This window comes from Entelurus aequoreus, linkage group LG24 (assembly GCF_033978785.1).
Source record: "Entelurus aequoreus isolate RoL-2023_Sb linkage group LG24, RoL_Eaeq_v1.1, whole genome shotgun sequence".
In the NCBI taxonomy this organism is placed as follows: domain Eukaryota; kingdom Metazoa; phylum Chordata; class Actinopteri; order Syngnathiformes; family Syngnathidae; genus Entelurus; species Entelurus aequoreus.
Window position 1 is genome coordinate 12543225 of NC_084754.1, and position 21491 is coordinate 12564715.

At 38.5% G+C, this 21491-nt stretch overlaps 1 protein-coding gene across 4 annotated transcripts in view; it reads right to left on the bottom strand.

Moving 5' to 3' along the window:
• The window catches only part of srgap1a (SLIT-ROBO Rho GTPase activating protein 1a), a 132687-nt gene extending 111203 nt beyond the window's left edge, over nt 1-21484 (bottom strand). For 2 of the 4 annotated variants that reach the window (XM_062035414.1, XM_062035415.1), the window contains exon 1: nt 20937-21484. In XM_062035414.1, the coding sequence (XP_061891398.1) occupies nt 20937-21000 (64 nt within the window). In that variant the 5' untranslated portion in view covers nt 21001-21484. The remainder of the gene's footprint in view (nt 1-20936) is intronic. The other 2 variants (XM_062035413.1, XM_062035412.1) reach the window with 1 other exon arrangement.
• Nucleotides 21485-21491: the final 7 nt, after the last annotated feature.

Sequence of the window (21491 nt, forward strand, 5' to 3'; positions counted from 1 at the left end):
CGATATTTTTAGGCCATGTCACGATATACGATATATATCTCGATATTTTGCCTTAGCCTTGAATTAACACTTCATGCATTTAATCACAGCAGTATGATGATTCTATGTGTCTACATTAAAACATTCTTGTTCATACTTCATTAATATATGCTAATTTTAAACTTTCATGCAGAGAGGGAAATCCCAACTAAGTCAATTTACCAAAACTGTATTTATTAAACAGTTATTAAGCAGTGGCACAAACATTCATGTCATTTCAAAACAGAAAGTGCAAGATTGTCAGACATTTTAAAACAAGCTATTAGTGCACTTTTGTGCATGATGTCACTAAGATGACATATCAAAACAACACTAAATTAAAGTGCACTTTTTGTACAGAATGCCACTACAATATATTAAAACAAATAAAGTGCACTTTTGTGCATGATGTCACACAAGATATTTCAAAAACTGTAAAATAAAAATTAGCTGCATAATAGGAAATCAAATAGTGTATGTCCTTCGCTATGTGGTAGGTTACTGCGGACTTTATCTCCTTTTGTTGTTGACTATTTTTTGTTGATCTGGAAATGGAAGACGTCAGGCTGAATTGGGTCAGAGCTGGTTGCTTTGGCATTTTGTTGGGTGTGGCACCGGGCGGAGATGTTGACTCTTCATTCTCTAGCGGGTGACTTTTCAAATGATGCTACAAATTAAGCAGTGCTGCTACTTTTTGTAGCAACGCTTTTGCCATTTTCTTGACATATTACGGTTGTCTGTTCAACATCTTCCCGCTTGAAGCCAAACCACCGCCAGACAATGGACCCCGTGCTTTTTTTCTTTGGAATTAATTCTTCCTCCATTTGTTACCAGATTCGCATCTTTCTCTCTCTTGTATTACCACTCGCACGGCTCCGCATGCACCACCTGCTAACGCTAGCCAGGCCGCTACCTCTCTGCTCTGCGAGGGCGTATGACGTTGCACGCGCGAGAGTATGTGACGTATGTAAGAAGGTGCACTTGTTTTATGTCTCTGTGAGAAGGAGATACAAGAAAGAGTGACAAAAGCCTGAAGTGTAATGCCCGCAGCTAAAAGCAACTGCGTGAGAACGTATACCGGGTACTCGAATACTCACGATAGTCATTTTCTACATCGCACAGAGACAAACCCGCGATATAGAGTATATTCTATATATCGCCCAGCCCTAATACACATATAGTGTTATTTAGTGTAATGATTGAACTTGTGAAAGATTCCTTCAATGCATAATTTTCCGCATTCATTGGATTCATACGTATGCCCGATTCATGGTGCACAAATTACAATTGGGAGCATGTCTTGCCAGAGCACTGGCAAGAAATGTTGGCACTTGATGGAAAAGCTGAAATTTGTCATATAGGAATTAACTCTACACCGCAAAACATTCAGTAAGTCACATGGACTTTTTTTTTTAAAGTGACATGAAAAAAAAACAAGAAAAAAAAAAAGGTTTTCACTTTTTAATATCAATTCAACACAAATTAGTTTGGCCAATAAAAAAATAAAGTCAATAAACAAGCGGTGTTCTTCTTCAACAACACCATGTAGATCAGTGCAACAGTTTGGCCAACAAAAATAAATAGGAGTGATACCTCTCATATCCAATACACAAGCTTTGTGCCTCACTCACAACTCAAAACACTTTAGCGAGTATTGATGTTTTTGGGAACACAGACAAAGTAAGCAATTAAATAAAGGACGAGTGACCACCCCAGTAAACAAATAACAAGACATTATGAACAAGTCATATTAATGGCAACGTTCCCTGCACCTGGTTTTACAGATCACCCGCTGCATATGTTACCTTCTGGCCATAACAGAGAGCAGGTGACTGAAGGAGCGACCAGTGACAGGTGATGTGTTGATCAAATATTTTTCTCCTCCGTTGTATACTTTGTGGGTCGGACAAACGCTTCGGTTTTCAATATTGTCCACAACTGTCACCATCTAATAACAGCAGTGTGGTCCTAAATGCACTGAAGTGAAACAAAGCGATTGGCTGCAGCAAACCCAGGGAAAAGTTTGTTAATGTTAATAATATCAATAATTTATAAATAAATAAATGATAAATGGGTTATACTTGTATAGCGCTTTTCTACCTTCAAGGTACTCAAAGCGCTTTGACAGTATTTCCACATTCACCCATTCACACACCCATTCACACACTGATGGCGGGAGCTGCCATGCAAGGCGCTAACCAGCAGCCATCAGGAGAAAGAGTGAAATGTCTTGCCCAAGGACACAACGGATGTGACTAGGATGGTAGAAGGTGGGGATTGAACCCCAGTAACCAGCAACCCTCCGATTGCCGGCACGGCCACTCTACCAACTTCGTCACGCTGCCGCCCCTTTGAATTTGAATATTTCAGTTTCGCATGGTGATGGAGTTTTGTACACAAACACAAAGAAGGACTCTGGCGTGGACAGGGTTGTTCTCTGCCGCCGTGGTTGTGAAAGTGTTTGATGTGATATGCAGCGTAGTCTCTTTTTTAAATGTTAGAATTGCCGACGAGTACCCTCACTTAATTGTGGCAGCCAAAATCGTGATTTTGATAAAAATGTGATTAATTGTGCATCCCTGCATTGAATGATTGCATTTCGGTCAAAATATAATCAGACAAAAACACAGGATGGCGGTGTAACAATAACAGTTAAATACTTAAATTATTTTTATAGTCCCTTTTATTACATACAATATTTTAAGTAAAATAAAATCAATAGTATAAAATAACTAAACAAAACAAAAAAATACTATTGCCGCTTATTTAAATCATCTTGCTATTAAAGCCCTCCTGTGTCCAGGGACTTATTTCCTGAGTTTGTAAATAACAAAAACGACAACAAAATGTTTTATCATGATAAAAAATTATAGATCTCATCACTGTATATTGACCATAAACTATACTTAGTGTTGTTACGGTCGCTATTTCTTTTGAGCCGCACTCCCCAGTTCAATTGCTCAGTGCAATTCAAGAGCTCTAGCTTGGTGGTTACCATGGCTTCTTGTATCTCCAACCCGTAATGTGCGGTCAGCTTCACGCAAAAATCTATAGTTTTTTTTACTTTAGATATACAGTATATGCACCAAACAATGCTAATAGAGGCTGCTCATTAAGATGATAAAAGACAACAGTTTAATTAGGGATGATGTTCGAAAACGATTCTCCCGGTTGTTCGATAAGAAAAGAACCGATTCCATGGACTCAAATCCCTTTTTGAGAACCAGTTCCCGTTATCGAGGCCACTATAGTAAAGAAAAAGAGTTGGTTCTTTATTCAAATCCCTGGGAACGAATCCCAAATGGGCAATGTTATGCCCATTTGATTGTAGACTCTTACTGACAACTTGTGGCGATATGAAAATACTACGCGTCAATAGTTTGGGCACTTCCGGGTTGACGATGTTAGTCCAGTTCATGAGACAATTGAGAAGTAGACAAGTTGTGTTAGCTCTTACAAGCCTTGGAAAAGATAAGTCTGTAAGTAAACTGTTTAACTTGTTTATGTAACTCAATATCAAGGTGGAAAGTGGTTACATTTGATAGTAAGATGTTTATTGAAAAATGATTTTTGTGCACTGTTTTAATGGATGTTTTGAGGACTTAAAATGGCTGCCAGTCGTGTATTTCCACCATCGAAATAGTTTCAACACTCAGAAGTATTTGTTTGATGATAGTACTGTATATTTGTGTGAAGCTAATATTTACATATTGTGTATTACATTTAAGTATGTTAATTGAATCACATAGCTTATACATTTGTCATTGTGTGTATTTCAGTTTAAAAAAAAAATAAAAAATAACAGTCCAGTGCAAGACAAAAGTAAAGATAGGAAAAGACAAAGCAAGATCAACAACAATAAAGAGCCTTAATGGATTAATCTGCTTTGGAACTTTATTAGACGTCTTGGATTGTTTGTTAGCTGTCTGCCTGTGTGTGTAGTTAGTATGTTCCAATAGCAGCAGAAGTGCACTTTTTGGAGAGTTGTATTATTTTTAGTTTTGTGCCCAAGGGACTGATTTTATTTAACACTATATTATTATTTATACACCTATAGTGATCACAGAGACAGGTTGTTTTTGTTACTGTATATATTTTTTTTTCTGAAAAATCTCACTTAATATACTTTGTGTAACAACAGTCAATATTTATTTATTTTATTTTTTTAGGAGGGTAACAGTCAATATTTATTTATTTATTTTATTTTATTCTTATAAAATAAAAGTGAGCTTTTGTTGAACTAAATGTGTTTTTTTCCATATACAACAACCTATCTGGATTCGATAAGAGAATCGATAAGGAATCGGTTCGATAAGAGGATTCGATAATCAAACATCATCCCTAAGTTTAATAGACCAATATGTTTATCTTATGTTGTTATTGTTTAAATTTTCAAAATAAGAGTGAGGCTCTACCACACCTGTTTCTTCTGACTCCTACAGTATGTACTGTAGCATGTTTAGCTATTCCTCGTCCTCTAGTCCTCCAGTGATACAGGTAAAAAACATAGTTTATTTGATGCCGTGGAGGTAAGGTTCTATCACCACATTGAAGACTACACTGCATGCCTGTTGGTGAAAAACAGATGAAGTAGGGAGACACTTTGACTGAGGACTGCATCAGAGGTCAATGGGTTGGTGACCAGAGAGTCAAGTTCTCCTGGACAATGACCGTCAACAGGAAGTCTGCGAGACAGACACGGGCTGAGACTGAATGCCAGATGATACAGGTTTGTAAAATACAGACAGTTGACTTTGTATTAATTATACTATAATGTTTGATGTAAGTACTTTTTTTACATTTCCTCTACTAAAAGAAAAACACTATATATTACCTTTTTTATCTATTGCATAATAACCTCATGACTTAAGGTTCAGTGACAATTAAACGATTGTGTTCTTCATGGAAACAGCTGACTAGTATTGCACAACAGTGGCAAGCTGTGAAATAGATACTTCATATCGTATACATTACTCCACTCCAGCCAGTACAATAAAAAACAAACAGCAGTCTTTAGTAATCCTGCTCAGAGACCGTTTTAAACTACTATGAAAAGAATACATCTATGTCCATACTCCCACATGTACAATCGATATAGCTTAATATCCCGTCATAGTAAAAAAAACAAGGCAAAGTGAACTTGGAATTAATTCTAAGTTTTATCACGCATGTCCTGTGGCAATGGAAGCAGTGAAACAAGGCTGAAAGATCCTCATCCAAAAGCTGCTCTTTTTCTCTTTACTTGAATCCAAGACCCCATATTTTCAAGGCTGGAAGCACAGCTAACCTAGTACTTGGAGCTGCTAAGACCTGAGTCATAGCAGAACACTCTGCCTTGCCTGTACCGATTTCATTCGAAAACCTTCTGGGAGCTTGAAGTTGATTTAAGTGACAATATAGGATGCACTCATTTGAGATCACTTGTTGTAGTAATGCTATTTACAAACAATATATATTCTCTAGCCAGCCAGCATAGCAGTCCACCACACAGGGTGGTCTTTGGTTATCGATCATGAGGGCAGCCAGCAAGAAGCCAGCCTCAATTAGGTCATAAGGTCGCAGTAGGGAAAATGCAAAAACGGGGGAGGGGGAGTCACAAGATCAGTAAATTAAACTTGTGTTCACACAAGTCTATGGGTAAACAGGATTGAGATGGCAAAAAAGTACAGGGAGCAAAACAGATCGGAGAAGAACATTTTATGCAAATGTTTGTGCTGACAAGTTGTCAGTGAAGACTTTTAATCAGATGACAGTCACATTAACAACTTTTAAATTATTTGACACTTAGTTAATTACTTAATGTCCTAAGTCTGATTATCAAGCATCATTATCACTGAAGGACATGGCAAAACATGTTTCACTCAGAGTAAGAGCAAGCCAGGAGCATGCATCCTGATCGCTAAGATAGCTAAAAATAAATAAGTGCTTAAGTCTAGATTTTTTATTTTATGTTTATAAATTCAGGGAATAATTCCCTGGATACAGAAGGACTTTGGGGGTAAAACCAAAGGATTTAAATGAGTAGTAGATGATAGTTTTTACTACTCTTTGTTATTGTGTACTATTGACTTTGTGATATAATATGGAACAAGTTCAACTATTGTGTTGTTATTGTTACACTGTCAATAGCACTCATTATATATATATTGAAAAGTAAATACATGTGATTGGTATTGGTATCAGCCGACCTTTCTCATGGAAGATCGGTATTGGAATCAGCAGCATAAAACCCTGTTCGGAACATCCCTAGAAAGAAACAATGAAAACTGGGGGCAGAGGGCTGTAGTATCTCAAAGCTATGTAAAATAGGCGACATTCATGAATGATTGTGGCACATTTCCACTCATATTAAAAAGTAAATAGTAAACACAAGACACATTACATGTGGCAGATGAATCTGCAGACACAGATTAAAACAAGTCCGATTGTATGACCTCCGCCATTTATTCTTGTACTGACCTCATATCGCCTCATCCCCTCCCCCCAATCTCCTTGCCACTAATCCAGTGCTACTCGGTGACAAGCAGCAGAGTGGCCTGATGGTCAAACTGCGTCTGTCTGCCTTCCTGTCCCTCCATCTGCTTGGAGTCTAGCAGTCATTGAAAGGAATTAAAAGAAGAAAAAATCTCTCGAAATCCTACTTAGACCCTCCCCACTTTTCTGTTAATTTCTCTCATCACTTTAATTCCTCCATTTACTTTCTCTTCGGTCTCGGTCCAATTCTATTAACGCGGTTGTGCTTTCTACCAGTTAATGCAATGCTGCATTAGATCTCATGTAGCTCATTACCAGCACGTTGGACAGCCAACTAGCAGCCAAACATTCCAAATGCATCAACTCTAAAGTAGCACTGCAAATATTTTGATATTTCTGAACAGTTCATTCACAGATGCAACTTTTTCAGCCACTTAATTTGACCAAACAACATTTATTTGATCAAATAGCATGTAATTAGTTTCATGGCAATAATGGATCCAAACCAAAACACCCAGAAACTTTATTCCTGATCATGGTATGATTCTATATCAGCAATATATGTCAGGGCGATGGAAATGTGCAATGTTCCGTTGGGTGCATGATAGCGGACTTGCTTTTATAGTGATGATCTCTGTGTACAAGAGGCTATTGAAAAGGCTAGTTTGCCCTTTTTTTCGGGGGTGGTGATGGGGGAGGGGTGGCACAATGTCCTGGTGGCCTTTGCGGCTTAATTGAAAAGCGCAGCAGCAAAAGTGAAGCTTTGGTTAGGTTTTTGTGAAGTGTATTAAATCTGCAGAAAGCGTGAGTAACCACAGATGGTTCAGTCAATAAATATCATTCAACCAACCGTGCACACACTTGTATACAACACCACACCCATGCCATGCCAGAAAGTGGAAATGCACCACTGACACACACACACAGACACAGGAATAGTAAAAACAGAAGTGCTTCAGGTGGTGTCAAAATTCCATTAGTCCACCTAACTCTAAGCTTCATCAGTACCTCTTGGAAGCCGTTAAGAAACTTAGGCTTACCGGCATTCGGCACACAGTTCTGTTGCACCTTTAGATCCCAGTGTAAACTATACTAAAAGTAACATGAGATCAATGTTTTTCTAGGATTTTGAGTGGCTGAAATGTGTTTCAGATGACAGAAGTTTCAGTCCCAACGAAAAGAAAAAAAACCTACACATACACATCAAAATATTAAAAACCAACCACAGAATAATGGCATTCATTTGATTGTGGAAACCTGTTCAATTTAACAGCTGTAAATGAAGGAACATTCAGAAAAACACCATCATACAGTACAGATCCGAAACAATATTTATAGGTATGTAACAGTAATGTCGACATTCTCCTCGGTTTCTCTAATCACACAAGTTGTTCAGTACTTTAAGAGTAGAAAATGATAAAATGGATTCAAAATGGAACTTAATTAAGCCAATCAAACAACAGAAGCTCACTATATCCAGCTATTGGCAGAAGATCAGTCATTCACCAACTAGAGTCATCTACTGTTATTCCATTTAAAAATATATATATTTATGTTTTTGCAAATGTTTTTTTGCATCATAATTTGGCCCATACTGCATCCACTATCCTACCAGTGCAAAATAATGTTTGCAATTGTGTTAAACATAAACCCCTAGCTCAGTAAGGTTTAATGTAGTACCTCAATTTACGAGCTTAATAGGTTCTTCAAACTCAAAGCACTTGTACAGTATCTTAAATGAACAACGCCCATTTAAATTAATTGAAATCAATTCAAATTGTTGCTTGGCCCCCCTTTTAAAAAGAAAAAAAACCTTTTAGGTAAGAAATATTGTTTGAAAAACAATACAATGGAATGTACTACAGTACAAAAAACGACAGTAGTTTAATGAAGTAATAAATGTATAACATTACCTTTTATCAATTTTGTTTTGTTAAAATACTATTTGCTATATGTTTGTACAAGTTTATGTGATCGTGTGATGCAATTTTTTGTTAGCATGTCAATAGGGGCGTCAATTGTATGTTAGCATAAAGTTAGAGGCATAAGAGCCAATCCTGTATGGTTGCATTGCTTTTTCTCAGTTTATACCAAACACTATTGTTGATTTAACATAATTCCAAAATGTATGTGCACTTTGTGAATGTAAATGTACTTTTCTTTGTTTGCTTAATTTTATCGTAACTTCATTGTGACTATCAATTAAAAACTTCAAGTTGGAGTTTTTTCATCTCTAATTTAAACGACTGCTTATTGATATGCCAAACTAAACTACAACATTCAGGGAGGGCAAACTAATTTTTAAAAAAAATCATATTTCCTAACATAGTGTTTGCAATGAGGGCATTCAACATTATAAAGTGTTTACTTTGTTTACATAGACGCAGGGCAGCTGCGGAGGGAACAGAATGAAGAGAAAGTGTCCGAAGGAGGTGAAGGCAAATGGGACAATAAAGAAGAGGATGTTGTATATATTTCTGTGTGTATATAAATCAATTTATGCAGTATTTTATTGTTTGATACTGAATGTGCACTATTTTAAAAAGTGAATCTTGTCCAATAAAAGAAAGTAAGGAAATGGCACAAGTCACCAACATTGCCTTGTTCTCATTCCACACCTTCAACAAAAGCTATACAGAATACAAAAGTTACAATATTAAACAAACGTAGTACATAATAGTACAGTATATAACAGTAAAACACTGGTTTTCGCCACAGAATATATAAGTAAAGGAGACAAAGCCCTTGGTCTTCAGGTGGCCTGAGCTTGAAATCGCGGTAGTATTTAATATGACGTGTGTATTATTGTGTTTTAGTTTAGTTTATTATTCTTCGGTCAATCGTCAACAAAATAAACAAACAGTTGTACATTCTTAAATTGAAAATGAAAATGTTGCAGACCGAAAGGGTTTAGGCTGAAGTTGAACACTTATTGCGCCTAACCCTATAAACAATGTCAAGTACAAAATAAACTTCCGAAAATTATTGAATGTCCATTGTACAACATTTTATAAATACACATTATACATAACATAAACACAGTTCAATTATATACACAGTAAAGGCATGTGAAATATCCTTGTAGACATGTTAAACCTTTGTACCAATTTATATACTATATACAAACAATTGTACTTCCATTATTATTTATAACCCACATTTAGTATTTGAATTAACATTGATCATAGTATTAACTACTGTGTTGATTCTAGAGTGATATATTTTTTCAAGACATTGGTCTTAAAGTGTTTTTTAAATGTGTGAATAGAACTGGAACATTTTAAGGAATAATCCAAGCTGTTCCACAGTTGAACCCCCCTGACAGAAACACATCTACTTTTTAAGCTTGTTCTTATCTTAGCTTTCTGGAAGACAGCTGAACCTCTGAGGTCATAGGGATTCTCTCTGGGTTTAAACCTCTCCTGTAGACACCCAGGCAGCATGTGGTTATGAGCTTTGTACGTCACAATAGCAGTGTTGAGGTCAACAAGATCGTGCAGTTTTAATGTTTTTAATTTAATAAACAGAGCATTGTGTATGTGTCTGTACTGCATGTCTAGTTGATATATGATGTTGTGTTGCCATAGTGCTAATCATAGTACCTACATTACAATCACAGCTTTGTTGTTCATCTTTGTTGTCAGCTGCTGCGTGACTTCTTTTTTTATTGTCACGTTGCCATGACGGGGCAGCAACAGGGCGGGAAGGAGGCAGCGAGGTCGTCATTCCCAGCACTACTGACTGGCGGCTTCCTTGTTCGCACGGAAACGACAAGGCGACGTTCTCAGACTTTCCCAATCTAGAGCCTGTTCTCAAAAGAACACCGTTCACGTGGGGATACAAGGCTGAAACGATACCTTTCTTTACCGTTTCCACCCAAACGTTCCTTGGGGAACAGGCCCAATAAGCGATGAACACACTCATGCTGTGTGTGCAGGGATGTCACGGTAAACGGTATAATGATAAACCGCGGTAAAATTCCAGACGGTTAGTAATACAGGTTACATTTTTAATTACCAAAATAACTTAATTTGTTAATGCGGTTTAGGCAACACTGCTACTTCCTGGAAACGGAAGCGACGCAGCACCGTTAAAATCGAGAAAAAATGGTGGCAACTACGCGGACTTTGCTCGAGAAATTTGCTCTGGAGATGTTTCGTCCCAGTAAACAGTGCCGATTGCTTCCTTTCACTCGCTTCTACTTCCATTGAGTCTCGACATGCGTTTAAGAGCGCACTGCTGTTATTAGATGATGACAAATGTTTTGAATTGGACACAGGCGCATTTGTACTTTTACCAAACAATGAATAATTGAAATTAATAATCGTGATTGCAATATTGATAAAAAATCATCTTTAAAAGTGCAGCCCTATATGTAAGACAAGATCTTATACATGATTACTATTTTTATTTATATGGACAAAACGTGCAGTTACGTCTTATGGCCATTAAGAGCCATCTTGCACAATTTTCACATTTATTTTTTTAACTCATTTATGTTATTTTGTTTGTGCCGTATTACTTTGCTTAAATTGCTAGTGTTTGTTTTCATATGCACATTCAATTTTCTACTTGAGGTACAAACATACATTTTGAATGTGTTGGGGTTTTTTTTATAAATAAAACTTGGTTAAAAGATTTTAGTATACATAGTTTTAGAAAATGTTTAGCACATTTAAAAATATTGCGACAATAATGATAACCGTGATCATTTTTGTCACAATACTCCTGATAAGAAATGTTCATACCGTGACATTCCTATGTCTGTGCCATTTGCTGAAAGGACCAACGTTCCAACAGTATTGTTAAAACGACAATGTAGTTGGGTCAGAATTATCAAATAATAATGTAGTTGTGTTTTGGCTTCTCTCATCAGAGATCTACTACATCTAGCCAATACCAGTGCCAATATTGATTGAATGACAATCAGGGATACATTTGGAGGACAATGGAAAAGACAGAGGGATTGTTTTCAAATGAAATCATAAAATGTTGGAGAAACGATGCTGCCGAATAACTTGTTAATTGTATCTGACCACAGGGCACATGGTCTAAAGAATTCAAGATGGGAATCAATGGCTATTAGATTAATTGAAACCAAGTATCAAGTATTTGGTAAAAATAATAATGGACAAAAACTAAAATATTTGTCTTAAAATATCTGGATAAGATTTTTTAGCCCTTTTAGCAGACTGTTTCATTACAAATTACTGCAGGTAACCAGTGGGTAACAGTATATTTTTTACCTAACATAATAAATCATTGTAATTAATCCTTGTGATTTCAAAACAGCCCTGGTATGTTGTTCATCTTTAACCACTTGCATCCTGCTGCCAAGGGTCAGAGAGCCTTCAGCCATAACCAGCTTTATATAACATGTCCCTTGTAAATCAATGTTACTTTCAAACAAAATTGATTGTTTAGTAAGAGAGCCATGCACAATTGGAAAACTTTTACAGTGGCTGAGCATCATAATACCCATATTAGACAATTCTACTCTTGCAAGAACAATGTCAGCAAATCCAAAAACAACTCTCTGATTTCTAAATCATCGACCAAGTGAGTTGTGACAAATACAGTACTATACGTACAGTACGATGCTAGTGGCATCAAAACTCCCCACATATTTTCAATCCAAGCCTATGTGCACTGTCATCAGAACACAAGTGGGACATACCCCCTTGTATTACATATTATTCTCCTCACCAACTCCCCTCAGACATGTAATGAATGTTTTCTTATCTTCAACCTGGCAACAGCTAATCTGAGCAGCAAGCTGATGTTGCATGGCAAATAGTTCTCATCATCATCGTTGTCTCTTGTTTAGCATCCCTTAAGACTGTGCTTCATCCCTTTTTTACAGCCCTTAGTCAACCTCACAGAAAGCAGAAGGTGGGCCTAACATTTCTTGTAAATGACAGCCTTTTCTCAGGACATTCAATCAGTTGCAACTGGACTGTTCAGTTTGTCTTAGAAGACGTTTGCCTCTCATTCAAGCCTCTCATTGGATGAGAGGCATTGCCTAAGACGATTCATACATTTTTCATCTGATTAAAACCGTTCCAACTTCAAAATATTCAGCCTGTTCAGGAATCCAACAATTATTTTAAAAATTCCCGGATTTCCCATAATTCCTTTTTTTTTTTGTAGCATTTTCCCCATTCAAAATGAATTGGCCATTTTTCAAACTTCTACAATTCCGACATTCTTCAACCCATTCAAACCATTCCACCTTCAACTCATCCTGGACATTCAAACTACCATTATTCCACATTCAACAACTTTCCAGGAATTCCCGTTTTTTGGTAACCTATTTCCACCCTTCTTAAGTTCGACTGCTCTCACATTTTTCGACCCTTTCCACCGTCAAAACACACCTCATATTCAGGACAAAAACCAAGTTGGTTAAAGAACTAGAAAAATTCCCGGTTTATTCCTTTTTTTTTTGTAGCATTTTCCCCATTCAAAATGAATTGGCCATTTTTCAAACTTCCACAATTCCGACATTCTTCAACCCATTCAAATCATTCCACCTTCAACTCATCCTGGACATTCAAACTACCATTATTCCACATTCAACAACTTTCCAGGAATTCCCGTTTTTTGGTAACCTATTTCCACCCTTCTTAAGTTCGACTGCTCTCACATTTTTCAACCCATTTCAACGGTTCCACCGTCAAAACACACCTCATATTCAGGACAAAAACCAAGTTGGTTAAGGAACTAGAAAAATTCCTGATTTTCCCGAAATTCCAGGAATTTCTCAATTAAAAACGGTTACTAATTTAACATTTCTTGACCGATTTAAACAATTCCAACACCAACCAATTCAGCTCATTCAGGACATTCATGCTCCTAATCATTTTTTTTAAAATCCCGCTTTTCCCCAAATTCCCAGGAAGTTTCCATTTAAATGAATGGGACATTTTTCCAAGTTGCACAATTCCCACATTTTTCAACCTATTCAAACCATTCCAACATTAACACATCCCAGTCATCTTGGACATTCAAACTAACACTTTCCCAAGTTCCAAACCAAATTCCGGTTTCCCTGGAAATTCAAACTATTCAACATTCAAACCATTCCAACATTCAAACAATTTCAGCATTTAAACGATTTCAACATTTAAACCATTTCTACATTCATCCTACGTTCCATTAGCATTTCAATTCAGCGTCAGCTTTTCAACATTCAAACCATTTCAATATTCAAAGTATTCTTACATTCATACAACATTCTTTTCAGTTCAACTTCAGCATTGGAGCATTCACGCGCAATTCAGTGGCCTTGTGGTTAGAGTGTCCGCCCTGAGATTGGTAGGTCGTGAGTTCAAACCCCGGCTGAGTCATACCAAAGACTATAAAAAAATGGGACCCATCACCTCCCTGCTTGGCACTCACCATCAAGGGTTGGAATTGGGGGTTAAATCACCAAAAATGATCCCGGGCGCAGCCACCACTACTGCTCACTGCTCCCCTCACCTCAAACAACTTGCACAATGTATGTTACATGTAAGCAAATACGCCACAGCGTCAATTCCGGTCCTTCAACAATTGCTTTTTCTTCGGAATCAAAATATATATTCATATATTACATATAGCATATTAGCACACTATTGACTAGTGATGCACCAAAAATTCAGCCTTCGTAAAAGGACTTTGCTCACTGACACCGGATGTTGTGATGAAGAATCCACTTCCACTGGCGGGCTGCGTCTTCCCCGTGCACACAAATGACGTAGTTTGTCCAAAGCTGACGAAATAGTCACATACGGGTCGTATCCAGGTCGCATCGCCGTTTAGACTAAAGTCACATTTGAAAATATCAAATATTAATCGGATTTGGCCTACCACCTGATGTGGCCTGAATCTGATGTGAAAAGATCATATTTGTAACACTTTGGAGCATTTAGACTGGCAAAATCCAACATGTGTCAAATGAGGGCAAAAAAACAGATATGGTGGGCAATGTAAACAGGGATTTTTTTCTCTCACTTTCCCTTTTCCTTGTCTTCCCTGCACTTTTTTAATCACCTGTCAGGACATATTTACAGACTATCATACTGTTGGAAAATATAACTTTTTAATCAATGAAGAAAAAACATAAAAGTGGATATATTTTATATTTTTGGGATGGCGTGGCTCGGTTGGGAGCGCGGCCGTGCCAGCAACCTGAGGGTTCCTGATTCGATCCCCAGCTTACACCATCCTAGTCACGTCCTTTGTGTCCTTGAGCAAAACACTTCACCCTTGCTCCTGACGGGTTGGGTTAGGGCATACTTGCCAACCTTGAGACCTCCGATACCGGGAGGTGGGGGCGTGGTTAAGAGGGGAATATATTTAAGCTAGAATTCACCAACTCAAGTATTTCATATATATGTATGAAATACTTGACTTTCAGTGAATTCTAGCTATATATATATATATATATATATATATATATATATATATATATATATATATATATATATATATATATATATATATATATATATATATATATATATATTTATTTTATTATACATTATACCCTCGATCATTCTACAGTTATGACGTCTTTGGGCAGGCAAGCTGTTTATATTGTGGGAAAGCGGACATGAGAACAGGCTGTCCCCACTCAGGTCCGCATTGAGCTGGAGGGGGCGTGGCCTCCAGCTCCGGCTGAATACCGGGAGTTTGTCGGGAAAAAATTCTGCCGGGAGGTTATCGAGAGAGGCGCTGAATACCGGGATTCTCCCGGTAAAAACGGGAGGGTTGGCAAGTATGGGTTAGAGTCTTATATGGCAGCTCCCGCCATCAGTGTGTGAATGTGTGTATGAATGGGTGAATGGGGAAATAGTAGGGGTGTAACAGTACGTGTATTTGTATCGAACCGTTTCGATACGGGGGTTACGGTTCGGAGGTGTACCGAACAAGTTTCCACACGGACATATTAAGTAGCGTAGTGCACGTTGTGTAAACAATGCACACCGAGGCACAACACACGGCACGCTAGGAATGACCGGGCTACTACAACATGTAAAAGCCAGAGCTGGAAGACCCTCCCGCCTCGTTAAGATCTCCCGTTTGGGAACACTTCGGTTGCGCGGTGCGGAGGACGGAGGTTTGCCGACATTGTTCAGCAGCGGTAAGGCATGCTTCTGCCAACACGTCAAACATGCTAACCCATTTGAAGCGTCACCACCCCCAAGTCAACATCGCTTCAACAAAGTGGATCCCGACTTAAACAAGTTGAAAAACTTATTAGGGTGTTACCATTTAGTGGTCAATTGTGCGGAATATGTACTGTACTGTGCAATCTACTAATAAAAGCTTCAATCAATCAATCAATCAATCAAAAGATAAAGACGAGCAAACAGCTCCCACCTCTTACTGCCAAGTTAGCCAGCCTGGGGGGGGGGGGAGAAAAGTTAATCTGAGGCCGAGTTGACTTGAAACTGTTTAATGTTGCACTTTTTATATGTAGAAGAAAAGTTGTGTCATTTTATTTAATCTGAGCAACAACTTGAGGCAGTTTACTGTACTGTGCGATCTACTAATAAAAGTCTCAATCAATCAATCAATCAAAAAAAGCACTTTATATATAGAAAAGTTTTGTTAAGAAACCATTCTGAGCCTTATCTTATTTAGTTTTTATTTTATATATGTTGACCGCATTAACCCTTGCAATGGACCCTGTGTGTATATGTATGTTATGCCATTGTTTACAAATTTGGTAAATAAATAACCAAAACATTTATATTTTGTTGTTTTCTTACTGTACCGAAAATGAACCGAACCGTGGCCTCTAAACCGAGGTACGTACCGAACCGAAATTTTTGTGTACTGTTACACCCCTAGGAAATAGTGTCAAAGCACTTTGAGTACCTTGAAGGTAGAAACACGCTATACAAGTATAACCCATTTACCAATCACAAATGTCCTCCACACCAGTGTTCAAGAAATGCAATTTAACAAAAATGTATGTCTACATAAAAACACATTCACCTGCTGTCATGCACATTTTGTCCAAGCCAGACAAAGCAAACACAGATGACTGGCATAGAACCTCTGATATTTCAGATGTATGTGTATATTATCTTTAAAATGAGTGCAAACTTGCACAGAGTCCAAAGCAAATATAAAGTGTATCCCGTCCACGATCTAAAGCGTGATTTCAGTTTGACTCCGATGAGCTCGAGGGCTCTCATTACTCACTAAATTCAGCAACAAAGTTGCTAACACTAGTGATCCCTCATGCTCAGTCTTCTTAATCTCGGGCAGACCAGGTTCATGAGCAAGGGCGGACGTATATTTGCATGTTATCCCTGGAGGGAATGTATGGGAAACACTATAATGTCAGAGTGTCATCACCATTTTGCGTCAGAGATACAGTACAGAGACTGGGACGAGTCGAAGAAAGGCATACTGTATTTATTTCTGTGTCTGTTGATTACCGTATTTTCCGGAATATAATGCACACTTAAAATCCTTTTTTTCCTCAAAACTCGACAGTGCGCCTTATAACCCGGTGCGCCTAATATAAGAAAATAAGTTTGGTTGAGCTTACCCACCTCAAAGCTTTTTTATTTGGTACATGGTGTAATGATAAGTGTCACCAGTAGATGGTAAGTGTAGGCTGCACTATGATGGCAATATGATTTGAATAACCAACACCAACATTTTATATGTTCCATTGAAAATATAGAACATTACACACGGCGCTCAAAAATGTATCAAAATGTTTTAGTATGACGTTGGTAAGCTTTGAAGCCGCACCGCTTGATGTGCTTCAACATACGAGTATTATTATGGTTTGTGTATAAGGCAAGACATTACCTGACGTTTTGTTTCGCAATATTATGTAAAAGCAACTTTTCTTACCTTCTGGTACCTGCTGATCTGTATTTGGGATCTGCATAAATCCTGAAAAATTACACGCGTCCGCTTTTGTAGTCCGTGCCGACACCGTAGCCAAAAAGCTTCTTATTTTTCTCTATCTTCTTGTTATGGGACATTTACCCTCCACTGTTGCCATTTCTAAAATAAAGTAGTGTAAAGTTCTTACTTATATCTGTCAGTAAAGTCGCCATGCAAGCGCTAAAACATACCGGTGTAGTGAGTTTACATTATTCACCCAAGGAACTTTAGTTATTAGAGTTCCGGTCGGACGGTTTTTCATGGGACACATTTCCAGTGTTGTTGTTTCCGGATGAGGAGATGCTGCTCCGTTATTGATTTAAGTAAAGTCTGAATGTGATTAAAACCGTTAGCTCCATCTTTTGACACTTCTTCCACTCCTGCCCTTGCACGCTACACCGCTACAACAAAGATGACGGGGAGAAGACACAGCCAAAGGTGAGCCACGTAAATAAGACCGCCCACAAAACGGCACATCCGGGAGCGACTGTCAGAAAGCGGCTTGAAGATGGTCTGTAAAACATAATCTATGCAACATTTTTACCAAGTAACCACCATTACATGTTATGTAGACCACAAGGAAGTGTTTTCGCTGTAAGACAGACATTCAGCAATGGCACATTTGCAAATTATAATTACTGGTTTGCAAAAAATATTTTTAACCCAATTAGGTGAAATTACATAATCTCCCACGGCACACCAGACAGTATCTCACGGTACACTAGTGTGTACCACTGTGTGTACGCACAGTGGTGGAAAAACACTGATGTAGACCACAAGGAAGTGTTTTCAATTTAGAAAAAAATGTATAATAATATGACTCCGTTAATGCGCCCTATAACCCGGTGAGCCTTATATATGAAAAAGATCAAAAATAGACCATTCATCGGCAGTGGCGAGGTTTTTAGGTGACCACAGATGAAGAGCTAGCTGTTCAAAGCCGGGACCCGGGGTGGACCACTCATCTGTGCATCAGTTGATGACGTCTATGCGCTGCTGACTTGTCGCCACTCAAGATGATCTCCTACTGGTCCCACTATGGACTGGACTCTCACATTATTAACTAGATCAGGCCTGGGCAATTTTTTTGACTCGGGGGCCAAATTTAAAGAAAAAAATGTGTCTGGGGGCCGGTATTTCTATTTTTAGGAACACTAATACAAAACCTCACAATAACGTCTGATTGAATGCTAAAAACGTAACGACAGACCGCCTGAAAAAACAGAATGGATTTTTTTTTTTTACTAAATGAGACACCCAGAATGTACATGGAAAAAAAGAATGTGGGATTTACAAAATTACATATGAACGATAAAACACTGAATATTGACAACATATGAACGTCACACCCCCTCTACATCGACATCTTTTACAATCAACGCAACAAAAATGCAACAAACAGAGCAAAATATGAACGCGAATGGTAAAAAAAACCATCACCTACAATCTGATACATCACTAAGCTTTAGAACTTCAGTGTTTTCCACACATTCATTTATTTGTGGCGGCCCGCCACAAAAGAATTAAGGCCGCCACAAAAAAATGTTTTACTTTTTTTTTTTTTTTGTGCTGTCCAGCTTCTCAGGCAAATCATATAGTTGATGTAGATGCCCATATCGGCTGTTCAGATTTACTTTACAAAAGAGAAGTGTAGGATCAAGATTTTTGGAGCTCTTTGTTCAGTGGATCAGATGTTTGAAGAAGCTTTGTGTCTATCTACCACCACTACTGTTTTCTGTTTATTTGTTACTGACTGTGGCAGGACACCTCTGCCTCTGTTTCACTTTATGTTGCTGGTAAATAATATGGTTGTAGTAGTAGGCTAAAGTTAAATTATTTAGTATGCACCAATTAAAGGGGCAGAGCTTTAAGAGACATTTTAGCTTTTATATTTTTATAAGATATATTTTTTGTAAGAACCACAATTAATAAATATATTTCAGTGAATAACTTATTGTTCAAATCTGTACAGCCCTTTGAGACACTTGTGATTTAGGGCTATATAAATAAACATTGATTGATTGATATATAAATATGTACATAAAGTGTTGTAATTATATTGTAAAATGGATTGATAGATGGATGGATGGACGTTAAAAACAAAACTGTTATTATTAATTAGTAAGTATACATTTTTTGAGCCTTTTTAGAGAAAATCATATTGTAGTAAATTATGCAAATTACTCGATGATTTCATGGTGACCACGCCCATAGCCACGCCCCCACCGCCACAGGTACCTTGGCAGTTTATGGGAAACACTGAACTTTGTTGTAAAAATCTCCTTCCGCGTCTGTCCCTGACACCCGCATTTCAGACTGGCCACTCTGGAAATACTCTGTGGAAACACTCCCTACCCACACTGCTTGGTGCCTCGTCTGAGTGAATTGAAGTGAATTACATTTATATAGCGCTTTTTCTCAAGTGACTCAAAGCGCTTTACATAGTGAAACCCAATATCTAAGTTACATTCAAACCAGTGTGGGTGGCACTGGGAGCAGGTGGGTAAAGTGTCTTGCCCAAGGACACAACGGCAGTGACTAGGATGGCGGAAGCGGGGATCGAACCTGCAACCCTCAAGTTGCTGGCACGGCCGCTCTACCAACCGAGCTATACCGCCCCTGCTGTGACTTAGATTACCATAGTAACTAATTAGATTACCATAGTAACTAGTATATCATGCAAAAGCGCAGATTCTAACCAATGAAATACTTTGTATAGTTCAAGACTTACGCTCATTTGAAAACATCACTGCACATCATAATGGCAGCTACAGTTTCCATCTTAAAGATCTAAAAAAAAAATTTGGGAATGTCCGGCAGGCCAGATCGAAAAGCTTAACGGGCCGAATGAGGCCCCCGGGCCTTTATTTGCTCAGGTCTGAACTAGATCCACTCGACGTCCATTGCACCGGTCGCCCATGGGGAGAGGGGGTCCCCACATCTGCGGTCCCCTCCAAGGTTTCTCATTGTATCCCATTGGGTTGAGTTTTTCCTTGCCCTGATGTGGGATCTGAGCCGAGTGCCTTGATCAAATGTCCCTGTAAAATGTTATTGTGCATTTTATATCCATCCTGAGATGTCCCCTAAAGGACTTTAATAGCCTCAACTTTTATGCAGTAGCATAACGGTTGAGAAACACTTCCCCAAGCAAGGGCTCCAAGGTGGGATTTGTGCAGCAATGGTAAACAAAGAAGCACCATCACCTCTGAAGTGCCCTTGAGCAATACACCGGATCTTCATACAGGTGTGCTGCCTCAACATGTGCTCGTCTTCCCAATGATGGTCGACTAACCAACTAAATGACCTATATGGACTTCCACTACATACACGGTGGGTTTATAAGAAAAACTTGAGTGGCTTTTAAACATATTGCTTATGTACATGACCCCACAATGAAATGGTTGATTATGTTCGTATGCATACTTGTTGAGGATAAAACAGCTGTAGGTGATACATTCCTAACTTTTTCACTCCCGAGCTAACTAGCCCTCGGCGACGCACTAGCTTTGGCTGCAGTTTGATCAAATATTCCACTTGTCTCTTACCTTTCACTTGGCTCTCGTAATCTGCGATGATCTCCTTATCCTTTTTGAACCTCGGCGAAGACATCTTCTGGCGGCTTGTTGCTTTAAAAGAAAAAGCCCGCTAAGAAAGTGCTCGCCAACAAGCTGGAGGCGCTGAAAAAAACACGATTCATCCCAAGCGGAGACCGAATGATGAACTTATCCCAGCATTAAGGAGGAAATAATCACTTATTCATTGATAATATCCCTTCTTAGCTCCGACCGATAGATCCACTCAATGTGCTCGCCACCAGTGTGGGGAAAGAGAGAGAGAGAAAAAAATCACACAATCACGCAAGTTTTAGTGGCTTCGTGGAGCGGCAGCATCCGCAGTTAGCGCCGCGTAGGAAAGTAGTGCCTGGAAACCGCGCAACAGCTCATTTAAGTCCACTTGAAAAGGCCAATATGTCCACTTTTGGGTTGTTTGAGGCTTCGGACACAACACGGACACACAACAAACACCTCCCCCCTCTCTGCCTGGAAGCTTTCTAAACCCCCGAGTGGGAAGGCCCCGCTGGTGGACTGCTGCAGCACACC